The sequence below is a fragment of the Cucurbita maxima genome, unplaced genomic scaffold, assembly GCF_002738345.1.
Source record: "Cucurbita maxima cultivar Rimu unplaced genomic scaffold, Cmax_1.0 Cma_Scf00007, whole genome shotgun sequence".
Lineage (NCBI taxonomy): Eukaryota > Viridiplantae > Streptophyta > Magnoliopsida > Cucurbitales > Cucurbitaceae > Cucurbita > Cucurbita maxima.
The window spans coordinates 5,198,990-5,222,983 of NW_019272023.1; the positions used below are offsets into that span (position 1 = coordinate 5,198,990).

General features: G+C 36.1%; 4 protein-coding genes across 6 annotated transcripts; 1 reads left to right on the forward strand and 3 right to left on the reverse strand.

The window, feature by feature from the left end:
• Positions 1–111: 111 nt before the first annotated feature.
• On the reverse strand, positions 112–6,753 carry LOC111481505 (cycloartenol-C-24-methyltransferase-like). Of its 2 annotated transcripts, none has more exons than XM_023126953.1 (14): positions 6,577–6,753; positions 6,348–6,443; positions 5,263–5,329; positions 5,103–5,176; positions 3,666–3,750; positions 3,525–3,580; positions 2,173–2,227; positions 1,899–1,946; positions 1,218–1,301; positions 1,022–1,138; positions 865–948; positions 644–769; positions 455–552; positions 112–287 (listed from the first exon to the last, which is right to left on the reverse strand). In XM_023126953.1, the coding sequence occupies exons 2-14, from the start codon at positions 6,428–6,430 to the stop codon at positions 224–226; spliced, it is 1,041 nt and encodes a 346-aa protein (XP_022982721.1). In that variant the 5' UTR covers positions 6,431–6,443; positions 6,577–6,753; the 3' UTR covers positions 112–223. The 2 variants fall into 2 exon arrangements, with proteins under 2 accessions (XP_022982721.1, XP_022982722.1); XM_023126954.1 differs by having other exon boundaries at positions 6,527–6,736.
• Positions 6,754–8,221: 1,468 nt separating this feature from the next.
• Positions 8,222–10,180, reverse strand: LOC111481507. Its single transcript, XM_023126955.1, has 2 exons — positions 9,709–10,180; positions 8,222–8,509 (listed from the first exon to the last, which is right to left on the reverse strand). Exons 1-2 carry the CDS (start codon positions 10,023–10,025, stop codon positions 8,500–8,502), a joined length of 327 nt encoding a protein of 108 aa, XP_022982723.1. The 5' UTR covers positions 10,026–10,180; the 3' UTR covers positions 8,222–8,499.
• A 477-nt stretch (positions 10,181–10,657) lies between these two features.
• On the reverse strand, positions 10,658–13,405 carry LOC111481406. Its single transcript, XM_023126798.1, has 3 exons — positions 13,232–13,405; positions 11,584–12,081; positions 10,658–11,452 (listed from the first exon to the last, which is right to left on the reverse strand). The coding sequence occupies exons 1-3, from the start codon at positions 13,317–13,319 to the stop codon at positions 10,932–10,934; spliced, it is 1,107 nt and encodes a 368-aa protein (XP_022982566.1). The 5' UTR covers positions 13,320–13,405; the 3' UTR covers positions 10,658–10,931.
• Positions 13,406–16,611: 3,206 nt separating this feature from the next.
• LOC111481402 (DNA topoisomerase 2) lies at positions 16,612–23,428 on the forward strand. 2 transcript variants are annotated; one of them, XM_023126794.1, is made up of 19 exons: positions 16,612–17,175; positions 17,746–18,038; positions 18,115–18,181; positions 18,267–18,537; positions 18,626–18,828; positions 18,918–19,127; positions 19,206–19,319; positions 19,403–19,513; positions 19,815–19,979; positions 20,059–20,400; positions 20,479–20,612; positions 20,714–21,095; positions 21,177–21,363; positions 21,459–21,508; positions 21,601–22,023; positions 22,108–22,297; positions 22,397–22,458; positions 22,550–22,655; positions 22,827–23,428. In XM_023126794.1, the coding sequence occupies exons 1-19, from the start codon at positions 16,612–16,614 to the stop codon at positions 23,426–23,428; spliced, it is 4,476 nt and encodes a 1,491-aa protein (XP_022982562.1). The 2 variants fall into 2 exon arrangements, with proteins under 2 accessions (XP_022982562.1, XP_022982563.1); XM_023126795.1 differs by having other exon boundaries at positions 22,553–22,655.
• Positions 23,429–23,994: the final 566 nt, after the last annotated feature.

A 23,994-nucleotide genomic window follows, 5' to 3' on the forward strand; every position in this document is an offset into this window, starting at 1 on the left:
TATAAAAAAAAATCTATGATCCGACAAAACAACAATTACCAAACACTACAAATATGGAAATAAACCCAAATTTACTTTTTTCATCAAGGTTACTGCAGAGCTTGAATTAGAAAAAAAAAAGGCCAAAGTATCGAGTAGTTTTTGAGCCAAGAACAAATGTAAATACATTAGGGTCATAATATATTACCATAGCAGCAACAAATTACACCTACCAATCTCGTTTTTACTCCCCACTCGAAAGTGGTTTTCGCACCAGGAAGAAGTACATAGGTGTCATCACCTCTTTCCTGCTCAGACATAAAAATTATAATCACCACCCTGCCCCAATTCTACATGTTTTAAACGCAAAATGAAAGTTTATTGTGTTCCTGAGTGCCAGTGTTGAGGTTTCTCATGAAAACTGTAACAAATTATAGCTCAAAAGAAGACCCAACAAAGAATAGATCATACTTACTTTCCACCTTCAACCAGCCCTTGGGCTGCCTGCTCCAAAAAATTTTGAACTCTTTCACTACCCTTAGGGGCGAGGCGGATGTACTCCAATGCTCTAACCTAAAGAACGAACAGTTCAGCAGCATGTCAACTTCTTCCATATCCATACTCAATATTATAAAAAAGAACCATATATTTTGATTCCGCTTACCATATATTTTGTCACGCAACGCCCTATTGCTGTAGCGCGGAAGTTGGTGATTGAGAACTGACCGCCATCTAAAGGTAAGTACCAAGGAACGGGTGAATCTTCAGCAAGATCTTTTCCCCAGATGACCTGAGCAGAGTGCAGAGTATTAGCTCATGTATCTGCTACTACATTATGCTCATGGAAAAGGAAAGAAAAAACAAAGAAAAAGTCTTCCAATCAACCTCGAAACCTGCTTCTTTCAAAGCTTCCAGGCATTTTCCTATCGTCTTGATATCTGGAAGCCCACTGCCAATCTCAATTTCAGCCTATGGAACACAGACATTGTCAATACAAGTGTATAAAATCAGAGGAAATGGGGGACAGAATCAACAAGATAACCTTTATTCTTTGGTGATCTTGGTTATTGGGATTGAACGAGTTGGTCAAACACCATTCATAAGCAGCAAAATGTTGGCCAGGCTTAAGTACTCTGTAGATCTCCTTGAAGCAGCCATACTGCAAGAGGGGAAACAGCAGTCATTTCAAAAGAATGATTGCTCTAGTCACAAACTTCAGAAATGTAATAAGGACCTACCGCATCTGGTGCATGACAAGTGGCTTCGATTGCATATATTGCATCAAATGTATTATCCTCAAACGGCATTTTCATAAAGTCGCCCTGCAGAATGGACAAGAATTGAATAATGTAATCCAATATGACGAGTTAAAAAGATGGACAAGACTCAAAAGTTCATATTAGGTAAAGATGTAGTCCCCAGATGGGTCATCCTATTCGCTCCAACAGACCAAGTCGGGTGAAAAAAGATTATATATGGTCTCATATATATCCCTTCTCAGCTTTGGCTTGGTTTGAGTCTGAGATATGAAGTTCCGTTAAGAATAATGGGCCTTTAGTGGAGTAATGCTTGATCATTCCATGTTCAAGGAATGAAAAGGAAACTACTATCAATATACTTTCAAATGTTAAAACTAGAACCTAAGGACTTCTAAAGTCGTGAAAATTCCAATGCATCAGCCCTTTCTATCATCATTAAGCATGCGTGTGGATCTTATGGCAATGATCATGCGTTTCAACTCTTCAACTTATCAACAAAAAACTAGTGACAGGGGCCATTCATAAGCTTGAATAGAAGTATAGAGATCAATTAAGAAGTATAAACAACAAATATAATAAGAGCGTACAAATACAAAGGTACTATTTAACTAACTGACGAGACAAAAGAATCCATACAAAAGCTGAATTAACACCACCAACCTTGACAAAGTTGCAAGTCTTATCCAATTTTGCAATGCGATTCAGTTCCTGTGGAATAACAGAAGACTATGACTATTGAAAGGATTACTATTTCAGATAAGAACATGGCACAAAAATAATTAAAAAAAAAAACATCATAATGACAGTAAAAAGCCAAAGTAAAAGACAGATGGGAAAATAATGAGTTCGAGAGACAAAAAGTACACAGTCGCTAGCAAAAGAATTGCCAAGAACGTCTCTGCCGAGTGTCTTGTAAAAGGAATGGAACACGTACCTCTCCTCTAGTAATCTGATAGCTATTGTTGTTCAGCCCAGTAATTGAAGTATAGCTGTGACAGATTTACATAGAATATGAGATGCTGAAAAGGCCAAAACAAAGTTGCCAACTTAAAGCAAGACATAAGTCGTTAATTTCAATGCAAAACCAAAATATATAATTGAGATGATCCTATTATTATCCTAACCATCATTAATCAAACGAAGTTTGAGATGGCAAATTGAAACAACCTGAGGAAAAGATCTATTCAAAATAAACATTCTTGCCATTTCCTAACAGAAGTCTTAAATAATTCTCTGCCATTACTTGAAATTCCTACACATATTTTGGGGACATTTTCCAGGTGTACTTTTCCTTACTTCTAAGCCACCAAAAACTATCTTTCTCATAGATGCTCATTAAAACTTAATACCACAAGGAGTCCTATTCAAGTAAGATCTTCAGTAAGTGACTTGACTATGTTTTCTAAAATTTTCGATCATTAATCTACCTTTCTGTATAGGTTGAACCACTTTATTTGACCAAACAAGAAGAATTCTAGTTCCATCTTTCATTGTCACCCATAGGAAAATTTTCAGCTTTTTTTATAGGTCGAAGTAGAACATGATGCTGTCTAGGCTTAAGATCAATCTGGGAAAACAATTAATCTCAAGCATATTCAACACGAAGTCAAAAGATTATCTTTGTTAAGGCATTTCACCCTGTTACTATTCTCCCAGAGATAATTTTTTTTTGAAAAATTGGTAAGGTGAACGAGAAATTGCATGCAATCATGGAGTTGATAAACCCATTGAACTTAACTCTAGAGAGGAAACTCAGCAAAACAAAGGGGCGATAGACTAGTGTTTTAAGGGGTGAAAGAAGGCAGGGACAAGACTTATTTTCTTCTAAATCGTCATTTTCCTTTCATTTTTCTATTTTCTAACACGAGTGTAGTTGACTTTCATCCACTAATTCAAAGAAATTTCAACAGAGTTAGTATAAATGTTGTTAGAAGTTGCTGGAGCCAAAACATACCATTTTCCCCTGTTCTTCCAATAGAATTTTCCAATGGAAAGTAAAATTCTTGAAGGCTCAAGAGAGCGACTTCACCAGGACTAAATTTGAAAATCTACTAGAATAGAGTATGACAGAGACCTTTCATAAGTCTACTCCTAGTAAGAGCCATAACATACTATTTCAACTAAAGGTACAACGTGCAGACAAGGATCAATCCATATATATTGCGAGGGAGGTTACAAGTATGAAAACTCTTTATTTAACAAAAGGACTAAAAATATCAAAAGATAGATATACATTCATGTAATCTACAACCATTAATTGATGAGAGCCATACAACTAAAGAGCACCTGAATCTTGCAATCTCTCTCAGTGGGCCGCCTATACCACATCCAACATCCAAAACCTGGTGCAAAACAAAGCTATGTTTTGATAACATGCGAATGATGAAGTAAAATTTCTGCCTTTGAATTTTATTAAAGAAGACAAACCTTCTGTCCAGGCTTCAAACCCAACTGTAAAGCAAGGAAGTGCTCGTGCCTCTTAATGCTCTCCCGAAAAGACTCACCAGTCAATCTACAAGCTTGGAAGATAAGCTCATTTATATTATTTTAGCAGCACTTAGGATAAAAGCACAAAAGCAATCATAATATGTGAAAACATTATTGTGGAGTGGTGTCTGAAAAGTTGGTCTTCCATGACCATTCATTGGCCATTAACATGGTCAATTGGCAAAAATCATTCCTTGACCGTTCGATAGCTATTCTCTTATATACACCATCTAAACTAGAAGGAAAAGAACAGAAAAAGGGGAAAAGACTGCCAAATACTCTTGCGGAGGGAATGTTTTCATTCCTACAACATTAGTTTCGTATGATCATGATCTTCATAAAACTTGACTGCAAATTATGTCTAGTTCGATAACATTTCTGTTTCTGTTCCCACTTGCTATTTTAAGTTCTTGGAAAAACTAATTAACAATGAAAATTTGACGGCTATTGATTTTTCTGAAAACAAAAAATAAAAAACTCTTCTCCCTCTTTGGTGCATTTCTCTCTCTAGTTGTCAAATGGTCAAAATCATCATGGTGGGCCATACGGAGATACGTATTAGTCTCTTGAAAAACATATGCATGGTAACTAATATATCTATTTCTCATTTTTCAATGTCAACAAGTTTCAAAATCTAGTTTCATATTTAATTAGATCATGAGTTAAGAACATTTAAGATGGTACCATTTTATTCGTGTATTTTAAAAAGTTTTGAGTATAGATTTTAATTTGTGTCTATTTAGTTTAAATATTTTTAATAAGTTTGAATAGATCCGTGAACTTCCACAAACTTTTAATTTCATGTCTAATCCGTTTTATGCTACATCCATGCTTAAAAAAAATTAAGTTTTTAGAAAAGCATAACTAAAAATATTATTTTATTGTCTTTTATTAGTAAAATGCATAAATAAATAAAGAAAATTCTGAATACAACATAATAATTTAGATTATTTTAGTAAAAAGTACATTTTTTCAATCGTTGAGGTTTGAAGTTGGTGTCTTTTTATAGTCCTTGAGGTTTTAAAGTAAATACTTTAGTCAATCCAATTTGAGAAATAGTTTATTTTTAGACAAATATTTTCGGTATAAAATTATAATAACATAAGATTAGAGAACTAAGACTGAAGAATCATTAAGAAACACTTTTTTACAAAGCTTTTCACCTAAGAAAAATGAAAAGGAAGAAAGAAACAACAAAAAAGTACTAAATATTCTTTTTTTTCTAAAAAAGAGATATAAAGAAACAATAACATAAAGTTAGAAATAAGAAACAAAATGTTCCCAAACCAACCATTTTAAGTGCATTATTAGTAGAAATTGTGAAATTCTGAGCTGTGTTAATAATGTAAGAGAGGAGGAAGATGATGTATATCGTACCTAGGAGCAAAATGGAAGCACTCTCCCCAACCGAACTCATAAAAGCTGGTCACTAAATCATAGTATTTATTGACCTAAAAATACAGATTAAAGACACAATTTTGGTTAGATTCAGAAAATAGAGATGGCGAAGAAGAAAAGGAAACTGATCGCCTCTTACCATGTCGGTGTAGTTGGCTTCTCTCTCCTCCTTTTCGCCCCCATAGAAGCCATGATATTTCTCGTACCTGGTTCATCAAAAGCAAACCCTAATTAGACAACATTATTCATGCAACGTCATAAACTAAATTCGAAAACTTGGTTGGAAAAATGTCAATTATTGTAATTATAATAATAAGGGTATGAATTTAAACTTTTAAAGTTGTTAACTTTTAGAGAATTTTTAGTGACTCCAAAATATAAGAAGAGCTCATCTAGCTATAAGTGTAATATATATATATATATACACACACATAATATTGTTATTTTATTATATGGTCGCCCCTATATTTTCATTTATTCATTATATGAATATATTAATTACAAAATGAATTTTCATGTTAAACAGTGGTTTAAAAAAATAATCATTGAGGGAACCAGAAATACAGAATGATATCCTAACACATCATTGTTTCTTGTTTCAATAGAAAACGTAAATAAATAAAAAGCCATAAAGTATAAATTTGTTTTGTTCTTTAAGAAATAAATAATAATAATAATAGTAATAATAATATTGACATTATGAAATGGCCCATCAATTCAAACGCCATTAATCTTGACATATGTCTTATATTAAGCAAAATATATTCAGATTATTAACTTATTAAAACATATTAATAATGGCACCCTTCATTAATTAAACCTTTATTTTATCACATTTGTTCTCATTAAAGTGCGAAAATAATAGTAATTTTAATATAAATAAAATATTATTTGAGTAAAATTCGGAAAAACAAAATACACAAATAATTTGAGTAAAATTGAAAGTTCCATCTGCACTGTTCATCCACTAAAAAGATGCGGTTGAAATAAATAAAGAAGATCTACAAAAGAAAAGGCATTATATTATTATTATTATTTTATTTCTTTCTGATTTCCCTAATCCCTATGATCCAATTAGGTTTCAGTTTCCCCAATTTTTTAAAACAAACAGACCTAACTAAACCGGAAGAAAGAGCGCTGAAAGGCTTGGGAGAGGATGATACACGGAGAAAGTAACTGTAAACTCAGAGAGAACTAAGAGAGAGAGAGAGAGAGAGAGAGTACTTTTCAACGGCGCATATGACATCGGCTTTGCTCATCTTCCCGCCGACACCTGAGGCAAGATCGAACGCTCCGTCCTTCGACATCTCAAGCAGCAACCTGAAAATAAAAAAACGAGAACACAGTCAAGAAAATTGCGAGTTAGGAGTTAGGGTTCCGATGAAAAGGATGAAGCACATTACGCGAAAAACAGAGAGAGAGAGAGAGAGAGAGAGAGGGAAAAGAATCGGACAAGGGTTTTGCAGAGAGAGCGGGAGAAGAAGAAGAAGAAGAAGAAGGACGCCGCTGAGTTGCAGAGACGAAATGGAAATAATGCTCAGTTTCTCTCTCTAAGGGATTCTGTCTCAGTGACGACTAATGAGAGAGAGATTTTTTTCTTTTTTTTTGGTATGACAGACATGCAAGAATTGACAGCCTCTCCTTTTCTATCTCCTTTTTTTTTTTGCCCTATTGATTTGATTAATATTTTTTCTATTTTATATTAATTTTTAAATATATTCCAATTTAAACCAATCCCTATAAAATTTCAACATCCCTCTAATCTCTTCTAGAAAAAATGTTGATTAATTGATTTAGAAAAAAAAATATGTCTGTCTCATTTAAGACGTAAAATTAAATTATATGAACGCCAAGTTTCTGAGATTGCGACCGTAAATAAAGATGGTAGACTATCTTCGAAAATATAAAATTAATTTTATTTTTGTATTTAATAAGTGTCTAATATATTCTTCAATAATCAAAATAAAACAAACCGAGTAAAAATAATTAATTCAATTCAAATAAAATTAAAAGGTTAGAGATGTAATTAATGGTTTTTTTTTTAATTTTAAGATTGATGTAGCTAGACTATGTGAATAAGAGGGGTATTATTTAAAAAAAATAATATACACAGCTGTCAAAGTTAATTTAAAAATAGGATTAAAATGAAATTAGAAAAGAGAGGGGGAATGGGAGGGAGTGATGTGGACAGGGCAGTAGGGGGTCCAACTTCCACCTTTTACTTTTTACAGTCACAGTCACATGCCAGACTGTTCAAACCAGTGTGGGACCAGTGTTTTTCATCCCCTCTACTTAGTCCCACTGAATTATTTCGGTTTAATTATTCCAATATTAAATGTTAATGTAATTCAAATTCAACGCTAATTATTAATCATCATCATTTTTGGGTTGAATTTTCAAAATTGGTTATAAATTTCACCAAATTTTGAATTTTTAATCGTGGGCACATTCAAACGAAAATTTCAGACATTGGATGGTACGACATACAGAGTCGGACAGCCGACCAGTTAGCCTAAGGAGGCAAAAATATATGCGACGGAGTAGCGGTAGGGTAATGCCAGTTTGGTTGGAAGAGCTAATGGTCATGTCACTTGGCTGTTGAGGGCCATGTGCCTCGTCTTATTCCAATTTTTCAGGTTAAATTGGAATATGCATTAACTTCAGGTTAAATTTCAGATCAATAGCTAAATTTGTTAATACAACAATGATCAAAGATATAGTAAATAAACGATACCAATTGAATGCAACTCGTATAAAAACTTGCTCGACCCTACAATATCTAGACGCCAAAAATAAGCAGTAGGACATTGAATCTAAGTGGTTGCCATTGATTGAATTCACTCCCTCTAAATTCCTTATTATACCCATGACACCCTTACGACTAATCTCACGAGATAACCCACTTGACCCATACAACATCTAGACCCCAAAAACACGAGTAAGATGTTAAATCTAAGTGGTCACCATTGATTGAATTCACTCCCTCTAAACTCCTTGTTATACCCATGACCCTTACGACTAATCTCACGAGACAACCCACCTGACCCATATAACATCTAGACACCAAAAGCACGAGTAAGATGTTAAATCTAAGTGGCCACCATTGAATTGAGTCCACTCACTTTAAACTCACTATTATAGGACACTTATGGGCAATTTTTAATATATTTCAAAAGAGGAACAATAGAATTTGGGAGGTACCATAGCGGGCAGAAAAATTGCTCAGATAAGAGAAAAAAGAACGATAGAAAGCCATGTAAGATAAACAGCTCGTTGGCGCCTTCCTGCTGAATAAAGGAACTTCAATTGCACTTTTAAGAGGCAGCCATAGTTAAGAAGAGATGCTTGTGAAACTATAATGCCACATACCACATGCTTACAGACCCCTGCAACAAATCAGATGATAAAGTTGAAGTTAGAAGAAAGTTACAAGGACATCAGAGGGAAAACCCAAAAGCAAAAACCACACTTTTCTCGAAATGATCTTCTCGTTACATTCGTTTATTCTTTTAAGTTAACCCAAGCCTTTTTTTTTTCCTCGTTCAATCATGTGAATAATGAATAATTCTCTGTCCAAGTTTAGTCCAAATCAATTTCTTTTCCCGACTCGAGAAAATAAGAAGCTGCTTAATTAAAAGGAGAAGTAAAACTCCAAGTAGCGCTTGAAAGATACAGCTTCTTTGAGCTAAAGATGCTAGGCAATAATTTATTTTTAAAAACTATTTAAAGATACTAAATAATTCTTCTAAGATATCCTGAAAAAGTCTAGAAATCCCTGGTTCTATTCTCTTTAAACTGAATAAAATCTTAGCCAGGCATGTGAGATTCTGCATAAGCATAATAATATTGGTTAGTTTCTTGTGGCAAGTTGGAGTATGAGAATTTTTTCATTATGGCTTGAATTACTAAACACTTTTGCAATTATCCTTGATTCATATTTCTCTTGATTGGAGGTCCTTTTAGTAGTTTGCCTCCCTTTTTTGTATGATCCCGAATTCTTTCAATTCTTCTAAATGAAAGCTGGGTTATTCATAAATTAGTTCAAAAAAAAACTTTTGAAAGAAACGTATTGGCTTTGTTTTCGAACAGATGATCTTAAAGGATTTGCTGGATGAAGTCTTTGATAATGTCAAGGGAGGTCGGTCATCAATAATCTTCTGAACAAATCCAAAGAACTGAATTGATAAGAACAGATAACTTGATCTTGTTCTCTTTAATGATCGCCAGTATTGCCAACTCAACAATTCCTAAAAGAATCTCAACAGAATACATGAACATATTCGATGGTATCTTTCCTTCAGCATTTTACTCTACTCTGAATCATAGATATTGTGCTAGCAATAGATTGCTGATGGTTTGGGCACGAAATGAAATTTTCTTACAGTTCTACAGGCAGAAACGTGTTGCATTTGATTGTTCTAAATACACATTTCAAGTACTAAGCAATCCCTAGTCGCTAAAACTAGGCAAGCAACTTATAAACAAAGCTAGAAGAACCGTATGATCAGGCCACTAAGCAAAATCCATTCGAACACTTGCAACATAGCGCAATATATTATTGTAGAACGAAAGGATTTACAAATACCTGACTTTCTTTATAAGGATGGCTTTGAGCTTGCGAGCGAGGTCCTGCGATCGAATTTTGCGCTCCAAATTCTTTCTGGCCAAAACACGTTTCTCAGAATTCTTGATATGATGAGTCTGTTCACGCTTAATCAGCCGCTCAATTCCGCTCGATTGCATCTTCCTTTGCAAAAATGTGAGTGCCCGCTCCAGATTTCCATTCAGTACCTTCACTCTGATCCCCCTCCATTGCTGCTGCTGATAGTGAAGGTGTTTCAGGCAATTGGTGTGCATCGAAGATCTGATGGAGCATGATAGGTTTCGCGACAACGAATTCATTACTAGAGTTCAACCACTCGGTTTGTCGTTCTTACAGCAGGTGGAGTGGGCTCTGTCGGCGGCGATAAGCAACAGTGAAGGGACGGCGACGGTAGCTGCGGTTAGAGAGTCGAAACTTGGGATGAAGAAAAGAGACGAAGGAAGACGGAGGGAAGGGAAGAGAAACGACGGCGAGAAAGAAAGTGATGGAGGAGATAGATTTAGGGTTAGAAATTAATTTAATAATTAAAAAAAAATTAGTAACTTTCAATTTGATTACACCATTAATTAATTATATATTTTTAAAATTTAGAAACTTATTAATTAAAAAAAAATTAAAATTAAACAAATAAAAAAATAATTTCGTTTGTGCATAGTAGTATCATAATCTACCGGCAAGCCAGGTAAGGGCTAAGATAGAAGAGTGTAATAATACGACCGTGACACATGGCTCACAAAAAAATTGACGTTAACATATAATAAATTATTTATTTAATAAATATGTATTTTTTTCATTACATATTCTCTTTAGATCGAGTGTGCACGTTGTTATGCGATCCTAACATACACCTCTTCAATTTACATACAAGAATTGATTTTATAGGTGTGAAAAACGAATCAAACATATATGAATTTTCGATGTGTATTACACGTGGTACGAAAGGGATGGAGAATGATCTCTAAAGCTGAAATCTTACTATTCCCTCTACATTATTAGAGAGAAATATACAAGCTTATAAATATTTATGACCAACATTCAAACTAAGATCATGGATACAATGAAATAATCCATAATTGCAAATGGTTCATGGAACACATCTAGCCTCATCAAAGGTTTTTAATTACATTAAGCAGCCGTTGCAACGTCTACGAGTATTTCGATACCAAACCCGGGGCGTGGTAGCAGCAGCCATGGAAACAATATCTCTAATACGTAGGAACAACACGAACATCATCGAGCACGGGGCCACAAAGGGATCCGAAGTCGTCTGTTCTGGTGTGGTAGTATGAACTGAAGAATGTGATTCTGGTTCTAGGCGAGATTGCTTTGAACTTTAGAATGGCAGTTTTGTAAAGCCCTTTTCCTTGAGATTGGAAGGGAACTTTGACAGTATCTTTAGCAGCAAATGCTTCCACCATCATTGATCCATGGCATCCGTTCTTGGCGTCACCGACCTTGAACGTTAGCGAGTATAGCTTGTTAGGGATGGTTCTGATGATTTGAGCCACCGCGCTTTCTCTCCCTGCAACGAGCTCGACCGCTGCAAGTCCAACGGGAACGTTGAAATGCTTTGAATCAATGAACTTTACAGCCTTGAGTGACTCTATGATCCAGCCTGGGAGTGGAGATGTAAGGTCTTCTTGTCTTGGAGGAAGAAGAACTCCGTTGGTCGAGTTTACTAACCGATGAGGACCAACCTCGAAGCTTGGGTTCCTAACCAAGTTATCTGCAAGATTACCATTAACAAACATCGAGATTAAGCAGCGAACCAAATTCACAAGATCGTTATCAAATGACCAGAGTTTTTAGATCTCGAAAAGGCAGACAAGTGTGTTGGGATACGGGCGATGTTTTTACCTCTTGTTGGGACTGGACGAATAAGCTCTTTGATGGCAACGGCGTCCAACAGAGGTCCACAAGCGGGATCTTCCTGAACTCCGGGATTGTGGAACGTCACCTTAACAGAATCCGACGAAGCTACAAATCCGAAGGCGTAAACATCGCCTCCATCACTGCTGTAAAGAGTCTGCAGAGGCAAACTTCCATTCTGGGGAGGTACCAACACAGACAAGACTTCATCTTGTGCACATGTTCTTGAAGCTCCAAAAGTTAGAGCATAAAGAGACCCTTTTTTCACTTTTATGATCTGAGAGATCGACGCTTCGTTGCCGAGCCTTACGGCATGGACGCCGTGAGCAACGGGGAAGAACATTCCGCCGGGTTGAGGGCCACCTGAGATGTACTCAACAAAGCCATTGATCTCCCAGCTTGGCAGAGAGTCTTTGCCTACTATTACTGTTTTCTTTAAGTTAGTTTTTAATGGTGGTTCCTCGAAGTTCCCATTTGCTAGAAGTCCTGTGTGAGCAAAGAAGCAACGTTCAATATCAAGAAATGCTCTAAGAGGGAGGCAGAAAGTTAAAGATCCAACTCCCAATGATACAATACAACTATCGATTGACATATAACAGGCCAAGCACACTGCTAGAAGATATTGTCTTCTTCAAGGTTTTAAAACACGCTCACTAAATAGAGATTTCCACACCCTTCTCTAAAGAATGCTCGTTTCTCTCTGGATCTCACAATACACCCCTTTGGGAGCCAGCGTCCTCGCTGATACACCGCCCGATGTCTAGCTCTGATACCATTTGTAACAGCTCAAGCCCACCGCTAGTAGATATTGTCCGTTTTGGCCAATTACATATCACCGTCATCCTCACGGTTTGAAAACACGTCTGCTAGGGAAAGGTTTCCCTTTCAGACTCCACCCTTACACTGACCAATGTCTAGTTCAGATACCATTTGTAACCGTCCAAGCCCAGCGCTAGCAGATATTTGGCCCGTTACATATCACTGTCAACCTCACAGTTTTAAAACACATTTGCTAGGGAGAGAGGCTTCACACCTTTATAAGAAATACTTCGTTCCCCTCTCCAATCAATGTGAGATCTCACAATCCACCGACTAATGTACCCCATTGGGGGCCCAACATCCCCACTGGCACACCGCTTTAATACCATTTGTAACAACCCAATCCAAGAAGTAAAAGCTCAAAGAGGATAATATTTACTAGCGGTGAGCTTAGGCTATTACATTGTATTTACAAATCTTCTTCTTTTCTAGCAAATGTAGACATTCTTAGCATCCCTAACACCAAATACAAAGCCTCAAACTGGTTTGGAGAGTAAAACAAACTCTATAAGGGGCAGATCTAAATGGATTTCAACAGTAAAAGGTAGGAACTCAAAAAATGTAAGTTGCAGAACAAAAAAACAGCAGGATTTCATCACTAAAACCAGTACAAAACATTCATTATAGCAAACCAGAAAGCTAAAACTACACATTACTACAATAAATCCAACGAACAAGATCCAAAACAGTACCAACAACAAAAGAGAGAAGCCCACAAACAAACATCAGTTCATCTTGCAGCTAAACAACAAACCCACAAAAAAGATAGCCAAATTACAAAACTAAGCAAAAGGGGTTTTGAAAATAAGCATTATACCTTCCAAAATCGACCCTGCGAAGGCTGAAGAAGCCAATAGCAAGAAGAATGCTAGCAATGGCAGTGATGAACACGAAAGAGAAGCCATTTTTGGGCGTTTGAGAAGGGGAAAAGGGTATGAATGGATGGGAAAGGAAGTGGGATTATGAGATTGTATTTATAGTGAGGGAAAAATGATTAAAGCACGAAGACGCGAGGAAAGAGAAGGAGATTAGTAGAGAAATCCGCGTTTAAGTGAGGTGTAATCTGAAACATTGTTTGTGTATCTGTCTGCTTGTTTCCATTTAGGACCGATTTTTTCTCCATGATTCGTGGTCTTCAAGGTGGCAAACTTGTCATTTCACTTTCTTCTCAAAAATCATTTTTGTTTTTTTGTTAATTTTTTTTTTTTTACTTTAAAGATAGTGTATAATCGAGGATATCGATAATTTAGTAAATAGTCATTGAACAATAAATGGTAGGAGCTCGAGTTCAATTATGAACTTATTTAAATAAAATTTTACCGATTAAATTGATTTATGAATTCGAAATTCAATTTTAAATGTTTTGTGTTAAATATGTTGTTATTTTTACATCTTATTATTTTAAAATTGAACGCTTTGCTTCAAATATTTGATGAAATTAAAAAATTCAAATAATTGGGAGTTTTTTATTTTTATTTATTTTATTTGACGTTTTAAATTTATTTGTAATTAATGGTTTCGGTTGAGGAAACAAGAAATAGAAGTGGCTGGAATTAATTAATCTTTCTTCGATCTGATGAATTTAATTAATTAAATAAATAAATAATAATTTGAATATATGTCAGATGCTGTCTCTCAATGCAATTTAATTTAATTTATGAGAAATAAAAAATCACATTATCTATAAATACAACGAAATTTCCTGCCCACTTCATCAACTTATTAAAGGCAGGAAAATTATTGTTTTTTTTTTTTTTTTGGCATAATTTGCATAAATTAATATTTATATACTATTTAAATATTTTAAATTAACGAATATATTGCTACGAGTGCACTTTATAGCCTATTGATATGATATTGATAGTTCGAAACTCGATCATGTCATCGCGTGAAACCAAATTTGCATTTGGTTAATGTATACCGAATAATCAATAGGCTAAACCGATTTATTCGTTGATGAATTTCATCTACTATTAGTTTTACTTAGTTGTTAAATTGGTGCTTCCATTTGAGAAGTTGTTTTCAATCTAAAATAATTGAAGATAGCGGTTTCTGTAAGTTTTATCGACACAGTGGAATTCATGACCTGTCGGACCAATAATATGATTTTTATCAATCATTACCAAACTCAATTGGAGATATTGTGAGCGAGCATAGGTATTTGTCTCCTGTGACCATAATGCCAAGAGAAATGGTCGAGAGAAGAGGTATTGTTTAAGGGATACTTGAGATAATGTCAATATCGTCCTACCAAAAATGATTTGTATTTTTTTCGGTTACATCTCAAATATCAATCGACTTATTAATAATTAAAAAAAACATAATTAATCATTTTAAAAATAAAAGTGTAAAGAAATGTGAGAAAAAAAAAAAAAAAAAGGCAATTCCATCTTATTCCCAGCATACCCCACGCGGTTTAAAAAAAAAATATTATTTTTTATGTTTTAATTTTTTTTGTGCGTAATTAATTGGTTACAAACCATCTTATTTAAAATAAAAAAAAATAAAAAAAACATAAATAGAACACTAATTTGATTGGGAAAGAATGAATACAGGAGGGTAAAATTGGGATTTTATTCCCCATTTTTTTTAAATGTAATTATTAAATTTGAAAATAAAAATACAATATAATAATAATAATAATAATAATAATAATAATAAGTTTTAAGAATGCGTAGGTTATCAAATAATCGATACTAACATGCGCCAGCTAAAGTTTCGCTTTACCCGGTTCAGATTCCACATGCGCATTGTCGACTTGTCGTGAGGAAAGGCTATAATTTAACGAATTGAAAATTTATTTTAATGAGAAATTAATATTTTCCTAAAATTAATAATTAAAACTGGCACGTGGCATTATTAAAGTGAGCCGTGTGGTGGGTAGGACAACAAAGATTTTGTTTAATAAAAAAGACTAATTTAATGCTAATGGGCTGATTGGGGGCCCATTTCCCATGTGCACTCAGGCCCACCTCCTCAATCACTTTTCTAACATTTTCTTGATTTTGACTCCTTAATTGTTAATTATTTTTCTTAGATTTAACATTTTGATTTACATTACCACTTTAATTAATATTTAGTTTTATAGTATTTTAATTTTGATTTTTAAATTCGTGTAACATAACTATGAAATAGATTTCGCTACTTACGATACAACTGTACTATAAAAAAAAAGTTTAAATATTAGCATCTATTACACTGCCCTAGTGATGCTCTCACATGTAGCATCGTAAAATAACTTTGAGATGCAGACTTGCCATGTCGATTGGATGAATTCTTTTGGTGTAGAAAGAATGAACGATTCATCCATCGTGATATTAACAAGAAACCATTTTTTGTAAACAATATTACAGATCTATTTAATTAACCCATTGTAGATTGGGACCAAATAACATAGAAAAATGAAAAAAAATAATTAATTTTAAAGATATTTACTTTTTATTTAAAAAAATATAATCATGAATTCAAATTATTTTTGAAGCGAGGACGGTCACTCCAAAATTGACCATCGAAAATTAACTTGTTTGTGGTCAGTGACATTTTGAACTTAAAATTGATATCAGTAGACAAAATACTCACTTTTCGATGTTTACGTGCCAATGACTTGTTCGACCCTTCAATTAAAAAATAGTCGTTTTACCTTAAATTTGAATTACATAAATTTTTATTCTTTCAAAGGAGTTTTTAGGATAGAGATGGTAGATAAACATATTAGCCATCTATTTCATTCTCTATTATCGTGAACTTATTCATTTATTTGTGTGAGGACCAAATTATTTAATTATTTTTTCGATTAAAAAAAGGATTTTTATTATAACCTTAGTTACTAATGGTAATTTTTTTAATAAATTAATATATTTCCAAAACAAAGATAAAAATTTAAATTTTAATAAAAAAATGTACAACATAGTCTTTAAATATTACCACCAGAATTTCAAAACTAATTAATTTACTAAACCAGGATGACTCGGTTTCATCGGAACCCGAGCCAGTCAGGCCCAAACCCGGATCGCAGCAGAGCTAGCCGTTGGCGTTGTTGTGTAAAAGAAGCCGCCCAAATTCAAATTCAAATTCAAATTCTTGAATCAAACCCTAATTTCTATAAATCCCCAATTTCTTTCTCTTTCATCACCTAGAATCTTTCAGACACCATCTCTGTGTCTTTTCTCTCTCTCAAGAACGAGTTTTTCGATCACCATGGCCGTGGAGAAGCGCCCATTGCAGAACAGCAACGCCGCCAATGTCGACTCCGATCCGGCGGGACCAAAGAAAACAATCGAAGAAATGTACCAGAAGAAGACTCAGCTAGAGCACATCCTCCTCAGACCCGATACCTATGTCGGATCAATCGAAAAGCACACTCAGAACCTCTGGATTTACGAGAACGACAAGATGGTCCACCGATCCGTCACCTATGTGCCTGGTCTTTACAAGATCTTTGATGAAATTTTGGTCAATGCTGCAGATAATAAGCAGAGAGACCCCTCGATGGACTCGCTCAAGGTTGTGATTGACGCCGAGCAGAATTGTATCAGTGTGTTCAACAATGGAGATGGAGTTCCGGTTGAAGTTCATCAGGAAGAGAAGGTTTATGTGCCTGAGTTGATCTTCGGACATCTGTTGACTAGTAGTAACTATGATGATACTGAGAAGAAAACCACTGGTGGACGCAACGGCTACGGTGCAAAACTTACGAATATTTTTTCTACTGAATTTGTGATCGAGACGGCAGATGGAAGACGTCTGAAGAAGTATAAGCAGGTACGATTTCTGCATCCTTCGTGAAGGATAAATCGTGTTTTTTTCTTCTTTTTTGACTTAATTTTGCGGATTTGGTGATTTGACTTTGATCCGACGGTGTGGGCTCTATTATTTGTGCACTGGAATTCTGCAATGTCACCCTGAACTATAAGATGCCGTAAACGTCTTTATTTGTTTTCAATTTTGTTTGCAGTTATCCTGTTTAGGTATTGATCTCAGATGCTTCATTCATAGGTTTTGATTCTCTTAGTGCGTTTCTGGAATTCTGCAATGTCTTTTAGCTTCGAGGTTCTTTCATATTTGTGCTTCAAGAACTATAAGATGCTATATATTTTTATTTTGTAAATTATGTTTGCATTCATCTTAAAATCTTGGTTCATACTCTTTCCCTGAGCCTCATTTTTAAAAGTACTCTTTGGATATCATTTCCCTCCTTGAATGTAACTTCCTGTAACTTATATAAGATTTTCTTTGTTCTTTGAGGTTAGCTTTCGTTGCAGTAGTATAATCATCTGAGATTCTTTTAGCAAGTGCTGGAAATTAACCAATGTGCTTATTTTGACATGGAAGGTATTCTCTGATAACATGGGGAAAAAATCTGAGCCGATCATAACAAAGTGCAAGGAGGGTGATAATTGGACCAAGGTGACTTTTAAGCCAGACTTGGCTAAGTTCAACATGACTCATCTTGAAGATGACGTTGTTGCACTGATGAAAAAGAGAGTGCTGGATTTGGCCGGATGCCTCGGTAAAACCGTGAAAGTTGAGCTAAATGGACAAAGGGTCCCTGTTAAATCGTTTCAAGATTATGTAGATTTCTATCTCAAATCGGCAGCCGCATTCCAGACAGAACCTCCAAAAAGGTAGAGTTCTGTTTGCAAAATTTGAAGTTTATATTATATTCTACGGATTTGGTATAAGGGTTAAGAATTCTTTCAGGTATCACATTCGGCCTAATGAGAGATGGGAAATCGTGGTGACCTTAAGTGAGGGCCAATTCCAGCAGGTAATCTTTTGAATGAGTGCGATCACTGCAACTAGCACTGTATATTGTAAGTTCTAGTGTTATTAATCGGTGTTTCGTTGAACAGGTCAGCTTTGTGAACGGGATTGCAACTATCAAGGGTGGGACTCATGTTGATTACATTACTAATCAAATAGCAAATTATGTTATGACTGTTGTAAATAAGAAGAACAAAAATGCTAACGTGAAGGCCCACAACGTGAAGAGCTATTTGTGGGTTTTTATCAACGCCCTCATTGATAATCCTGCCTTCGATTCCCAAACCAAGGAAACCTTGACAATTCGTCAAAGCAGCTTCGGCTCTGCATGCGAACTTACGCCAGACTTCTTGAAGAACGGTATGCATGCATAAATCATCAACATAATCTATATGCTTGGTTTATTATTAAGTGTAAGATACTGATTACTGTATATGTTGCAACTCAGTGGCCACGAAATCTGGCATTATGGATAGTGTTCTCTCGTGGGTTAATTTCAAGCAAAGCAAAGACCTGAAGAAAACGGATGGAGCAAAAACAGAAAAGATTAGTGGTATAGAAAAGTTGGAGGATGCCAATTGCGCTGGAGGGAAGAATTCGGAAAAATGTACCTTAATTTTGACAGAAGGAGATTCAGCCAAGGCCCTTGCGGTAAGTTTTTAATTTTTACACTTGCAGATTGATGCTTTTCTCTCCCTTTCCCTAGATGATTTATAACTTTGTTGTTGTTCTTCCAATAGATGGCTGGTCTCGGTGTAGTAGGTCGAGATTTTTATGGCGTATTCCCACTGAGAGGTAAATTGCTCAATGTGAGGGAAGCAAGCAGTAAACAGATCACTGAGAATAAAGAAATTCAATACATCAAGCAAATTCTTGGACTTCAGCAAGGGAAGGAATACAACAACGCTAAGGCTTTGAGATATGGTCATTTGATGATTATGACCGATCAGGTCTGATGGCTTACGATTTTATCTTCATTTATTTGCTTCTGTCTGCAACAAGGGCTTAACGTCAATGCCATTACACAGGATCACGATGGTTCGCACATTAAAGGGCTCTTGATCAACTTTATTCATTCTTTCTGGCCTTCCCTCTTAAGAGTGCCGTCGTTTTTGGTTGAATTCATAACGCCTATTGTCAAGGTTGGTTATGCTTCGTTGATTAGTCCTTACTAGCAAGGTTTCTAAAAGGTACGGCTTCTCACACATTCTTTTGACGTCCGCAGGCTACTCATAGGAATGGAACTGTTTTATCATTCTATACCATGCCCGAGTACGAGGCTTGGAAAGATAACTTAAGGGGCAATGCAAGTGGCTGGTCAATCAAGTACTATAAGGTCGGTCTTTTAAGACTTAAATATAGGAACTTCATTGTGTAAGTTGTATATCTTCAAATTCTATTCAAAGGTATTATTGTTGTTAGGAATAACTCACTCTCCACAATGGTATAATATTGTTCACTTGGAGCATAATCTCTTGTAGCTTTGCTTTGGGCTTTCCCAAAAGACCTCGTACCAATGGAGATGTATTCCTTACTTATAAACCCACGATTATTCCTTAAATTAGTCACGTAGGACTCCCTCCCAACAATCCTCAACAAGTGTTTCAGTCTATAAATTTGTTATACTGATTGCGCAGGGGTTGGGAACAAGCACATCGAAAGAAGGAAGAGAGTACTTCGAACAGCTGGCAAAGCACAAGAAAGATTTTATTTGGCAAGATGAACATGATGGGGAGGCGATTGAGCTTGCTTTCAGTAAGAAGAAGATTGAAGAGAGGAAGAATTGGCTCCGTCAATTTGAGGTAAGACGTTTGATCAACCAGCAGCCCATGTATTTTAGCCTTGAGGCAAGGAGTTAATCGTCTTCAATAACGCTTGCAGGCTGGTACCCATCTAGATCAGTCAGAAAAATTGATCAAATATAGCGACTTCGTCAACAAGGAGCTTATATTATTTTCAATGGCTGATTTACAAAGGTCTATTCCCTCAATGGTTGATGGCCTTAAACCTGGCCAAAGGAAGATCCTTTTCTGTTCTTTCAAGAGAAACTTTATCAAAGAGGCAAAGGTTTCTCAATTTTCCGGTTATGTATCTGAGCATTCTGCTTATCATCATGGTGAGCAGAGTCTTGCTAGTACCATCATTGGAATGGCACAGGACTTTGTTGGCAGCAACAACATTAATCTTCTTCTACCAAATGGACAGTTTGGCACACGAAACCATGTAGATATTCCCTCATTTAACTCTCATGAACTCGTCTTATGAAATTCTAGTCATTGATTTATTTCGTTTTTTCTCCAGGGAGGCAAAGATCATGCAAGTTCTAGGTACATTTACACTAAACTTTCAAATGCTACACGATTCCTTTTCCCGAAAGACGATGACAAACTTCTAAACTACTTAAATGAAGACGGCCAGTCGATTGAACCAACCTGGTAAATCTCAACTAGTGCATTTTTCTTCCCACTTAAGAAAAATAAGTTTGCGCAAGGCTTGAAACGTTGTCATGTTCATCTTTTTCTTTTGTGCTTTTTAGGTATATGCCTATCATACCAACCGTTCTTGTCAACGGAAGTGAGGGAATAGGAACTGGGTGGAGTTCTTACATTCCAAATTATAATCCTAGAGACATCATTAGAAATGTAAGACGCATGTTGGATGGTGAAGCCATGTTGCCAATGGATCCCTGGTATAGAGGTTTTTCAGGAACTATAGAGAAAACTGCCACTAAAGAAGGAGGTACTAGTTACACTGTTAGTGGAATTATTGAGGAAGTCAGCGACACGACGTTAAGAATAACCGAGTTGCCAGTTCGCCGATGGACTAATGATTACAAGGACTTTCTTGACTCTGTAACAAGAGTTTCAACAAAGAATGACAAAGATAAAGAAAAAGCAGCGAAGGATCCTTTTATTGAGGTAGAGAAATGATGACACTTGCGCAAAAGCTTCTTTTTCAATGTGTACTAACAAAATCTACTTTCCTTGGTGCTATTGCAGCAAGCTGATCACCACAGCGATGACAAAACTGTTTCCATTAATGTTCACTTGACGGAGGAAAACATGATACTGGCCATGCAGGAAGGTTTGAAGAAGAAATTCAAATTAACTACTACTGTTAGCACTAGCAACATGCATCTGTTTGATGCAAATGGCGTGATTAAGAAATATGACACCCCAGAACAAAGTATGTTGTGTTTTGATATTTACATACAATTCCTGGCTTTTTATTACTACTGTTGGATCTCCTTGACCTGACTCAAAAATATAACTATTTTGCAGTTCTTGAGGAATTCTTCCCCCTTAGACTTGAATTCTTTGAGAAAAGAAAGGTGAGCGTCGCATCCTTGTGTTGTTCTCCTAATTGTCTGAATGGTAGAGAAAACAATGATCTGTTGACTAAACTGTTCACTTTGAAATGCAGAGAAATCTTTTGGAAAACCTTGAAACGGAGTTGCTCAAACTGGAAAACAAGGTGAGGTTTATCCTTGCTGTTGTGAATGGAGAGATAATAGTAAGCAATAGAAGAAGAGTAGATTTGTTCCATGAGCTTCAAGAGAAAGGCTTTACACCCTTTCCTAAGAAGACTAAATCCGTTGAGCCGGAGGTTGCTGGGGCATCAAACGAAACAGATGAGGCAGAGGAGAGTCCGGAAGTAGTAAAAGGGGAACGAGTCAGTGATTACGAGTATCTACTCGCTCTGGCAATCGGAACCTTGACCATCGAGAAGGTTCAGGAGCTATGTAATGAGAGAGACAAATTCAAAGGGGAAGTGGAAGAGCTGAGGAAGGCAACCCCGAAGTCTTTGTGGCTGAAAGATCTTGATTATCTCGAGAAGGAACTTGATGTAAGATGAAACTAATAACTCCTTTCACATTTCATGATATTCATTGTCAGCTACATTTTGCTTAAGATCTTGATTGTAATACAGGAGATGGATAGAAATGATGCTCAGGCAGATGAGGTAAGAAAACAGCAGAGAATAAAAAATAACGATATAAAGCCAAAAATCTCTAGAAATGCACCAAAAGCCCCACGCAACAGTAAGAAGACCAGCAATTCAGAAACCATCACGGAAAGTATGGACATAGCAACATCAAGTTCTACAACAACGGAAGTTGGTAAGTTTTTTTTATCATCCTCTTCAGAAACTTCTATGTTTGTTTGGTTTTATTTTCTTTGTCGTTATTATTAACCTCAATGATTTTCACCTTTTACAGCAAATAACCCGGTGGTGAAGCCCAAAGGCAAAGCAGCTCCAAGAAAAGCTCCTGCTAAAAAGGTAACAGTTTTGATAATTCATTTTAGTCCTTTAGAAACTCCCCATCAAATGATCGCTTGGAAATAATGACTTTGTTTTGTTGTGAAAACAGCAGGGTAAAGCTGCAGTTCTTGACGACGACGGTGACGACGAAGTCCTTGAGCTTAAAGATCGTCTTGCTGCCTACAAACTTGAATCATCTCCTGAACCATCAGAAGGTAAAATAATTTTTATTCATTGTTGAAACAACTCACAAATTTACATTCAAGTTTGAACGAGTCCTTTATCCTGTTAAATCACTGCTAGTCCTGAAAGTTACAAAGTTGTATATTCTCTTGGTTTCTGATATCATACAAAAATTAAACAACTTTTTCCTTTTCTCTTATCAGTTTCAGCCATGGAAACTGAAGTGCCGAAAGTACAAGCGGCGGCCAAGAAGAAAGAACCCAGCAAGAGAGCAGCTGCCAAGAAGAAAACTACAGCAAAGTCTGCTCAGATTTCCGATGACAGCGATGACGGGGACTTCGAAATAAAGGAGATAGCCCCTCCAGCAGCCAAGAAGGGAGGAGGAAGAAAGGCAGCTGCAAATGCCAAAACAACCAAAACAACCAAGAAGCAAGAGCCGGTGGCGAGGTTGGGTCAGAAACTGATAACTCAGATGCTGGAGCCAACTGAGAACTCCGGCATCTCACCGGAGAAGAAAGTGAGGAAGATAAGAGAATCACCTTTCAACAAGAAAAGTGGCTCTGTGTTGGGAAGAAAAATTGGGGAAGAGGAAGAGGAAGTAGAAGAAGCTGGAAATGAAGGGAAGATGATGGGTTCTGCTTCTTCTGAGACTACTGATGAAGAAGTCGCCCGAGTTCCACTGGCGAGAGGAAGATCACAGAGGACAAACAGAACTCAGGTCAGATATGTGGTTAGTGATTCTGATAGCGAACCAGTTTATGAGGATTCCGACTTCGATGAAGAAGCGGACTTGGATGAAGATTGATTCAAGACGAAACCTCTATAATTGTATAAACAGTTCTTCTTTCCGGGGAGAAACTGATCTTCTTTGGAGATCCGTCTTCTTGGAGTATTGTATTTGATCGTCACTTAATCTGCAGAACTAGGAATCTAAACCACTGGGCATTAACATGTTTAGATATTCTTGCAAACCTCATTTGAATGCATCCAAAAAGCCATTGAAAAGTCCTCATAAAAGACTTACTTGCAAAAGTAGCCAATTCCCATCTCATTTTTGTCTCCATATAACAAAATCTATCCCTTCCATCCCCAATTTATTCAAATTCCCATCCTTAAATAGATCTCCATCCCCACAAAATATCTCCAAACACCATTTCTTCCATTTCCATGGCAGCCCTCTCCGCCGGCCACCGTCGTTTCTTCCCCGCCATGCAGTTCGGAAACAGAAGCATCAGCCCGAGACCGATCATCCTTCTCTGCTGCCATAACCATAACCAAGACCCTTCGGATTCTTCTGAAGAAAAAACAAAGAAAGACCAAGAAGGAAAACAGACGGTGGTTCCTGTGTTTACTCAGAGATTTAAAAAGATG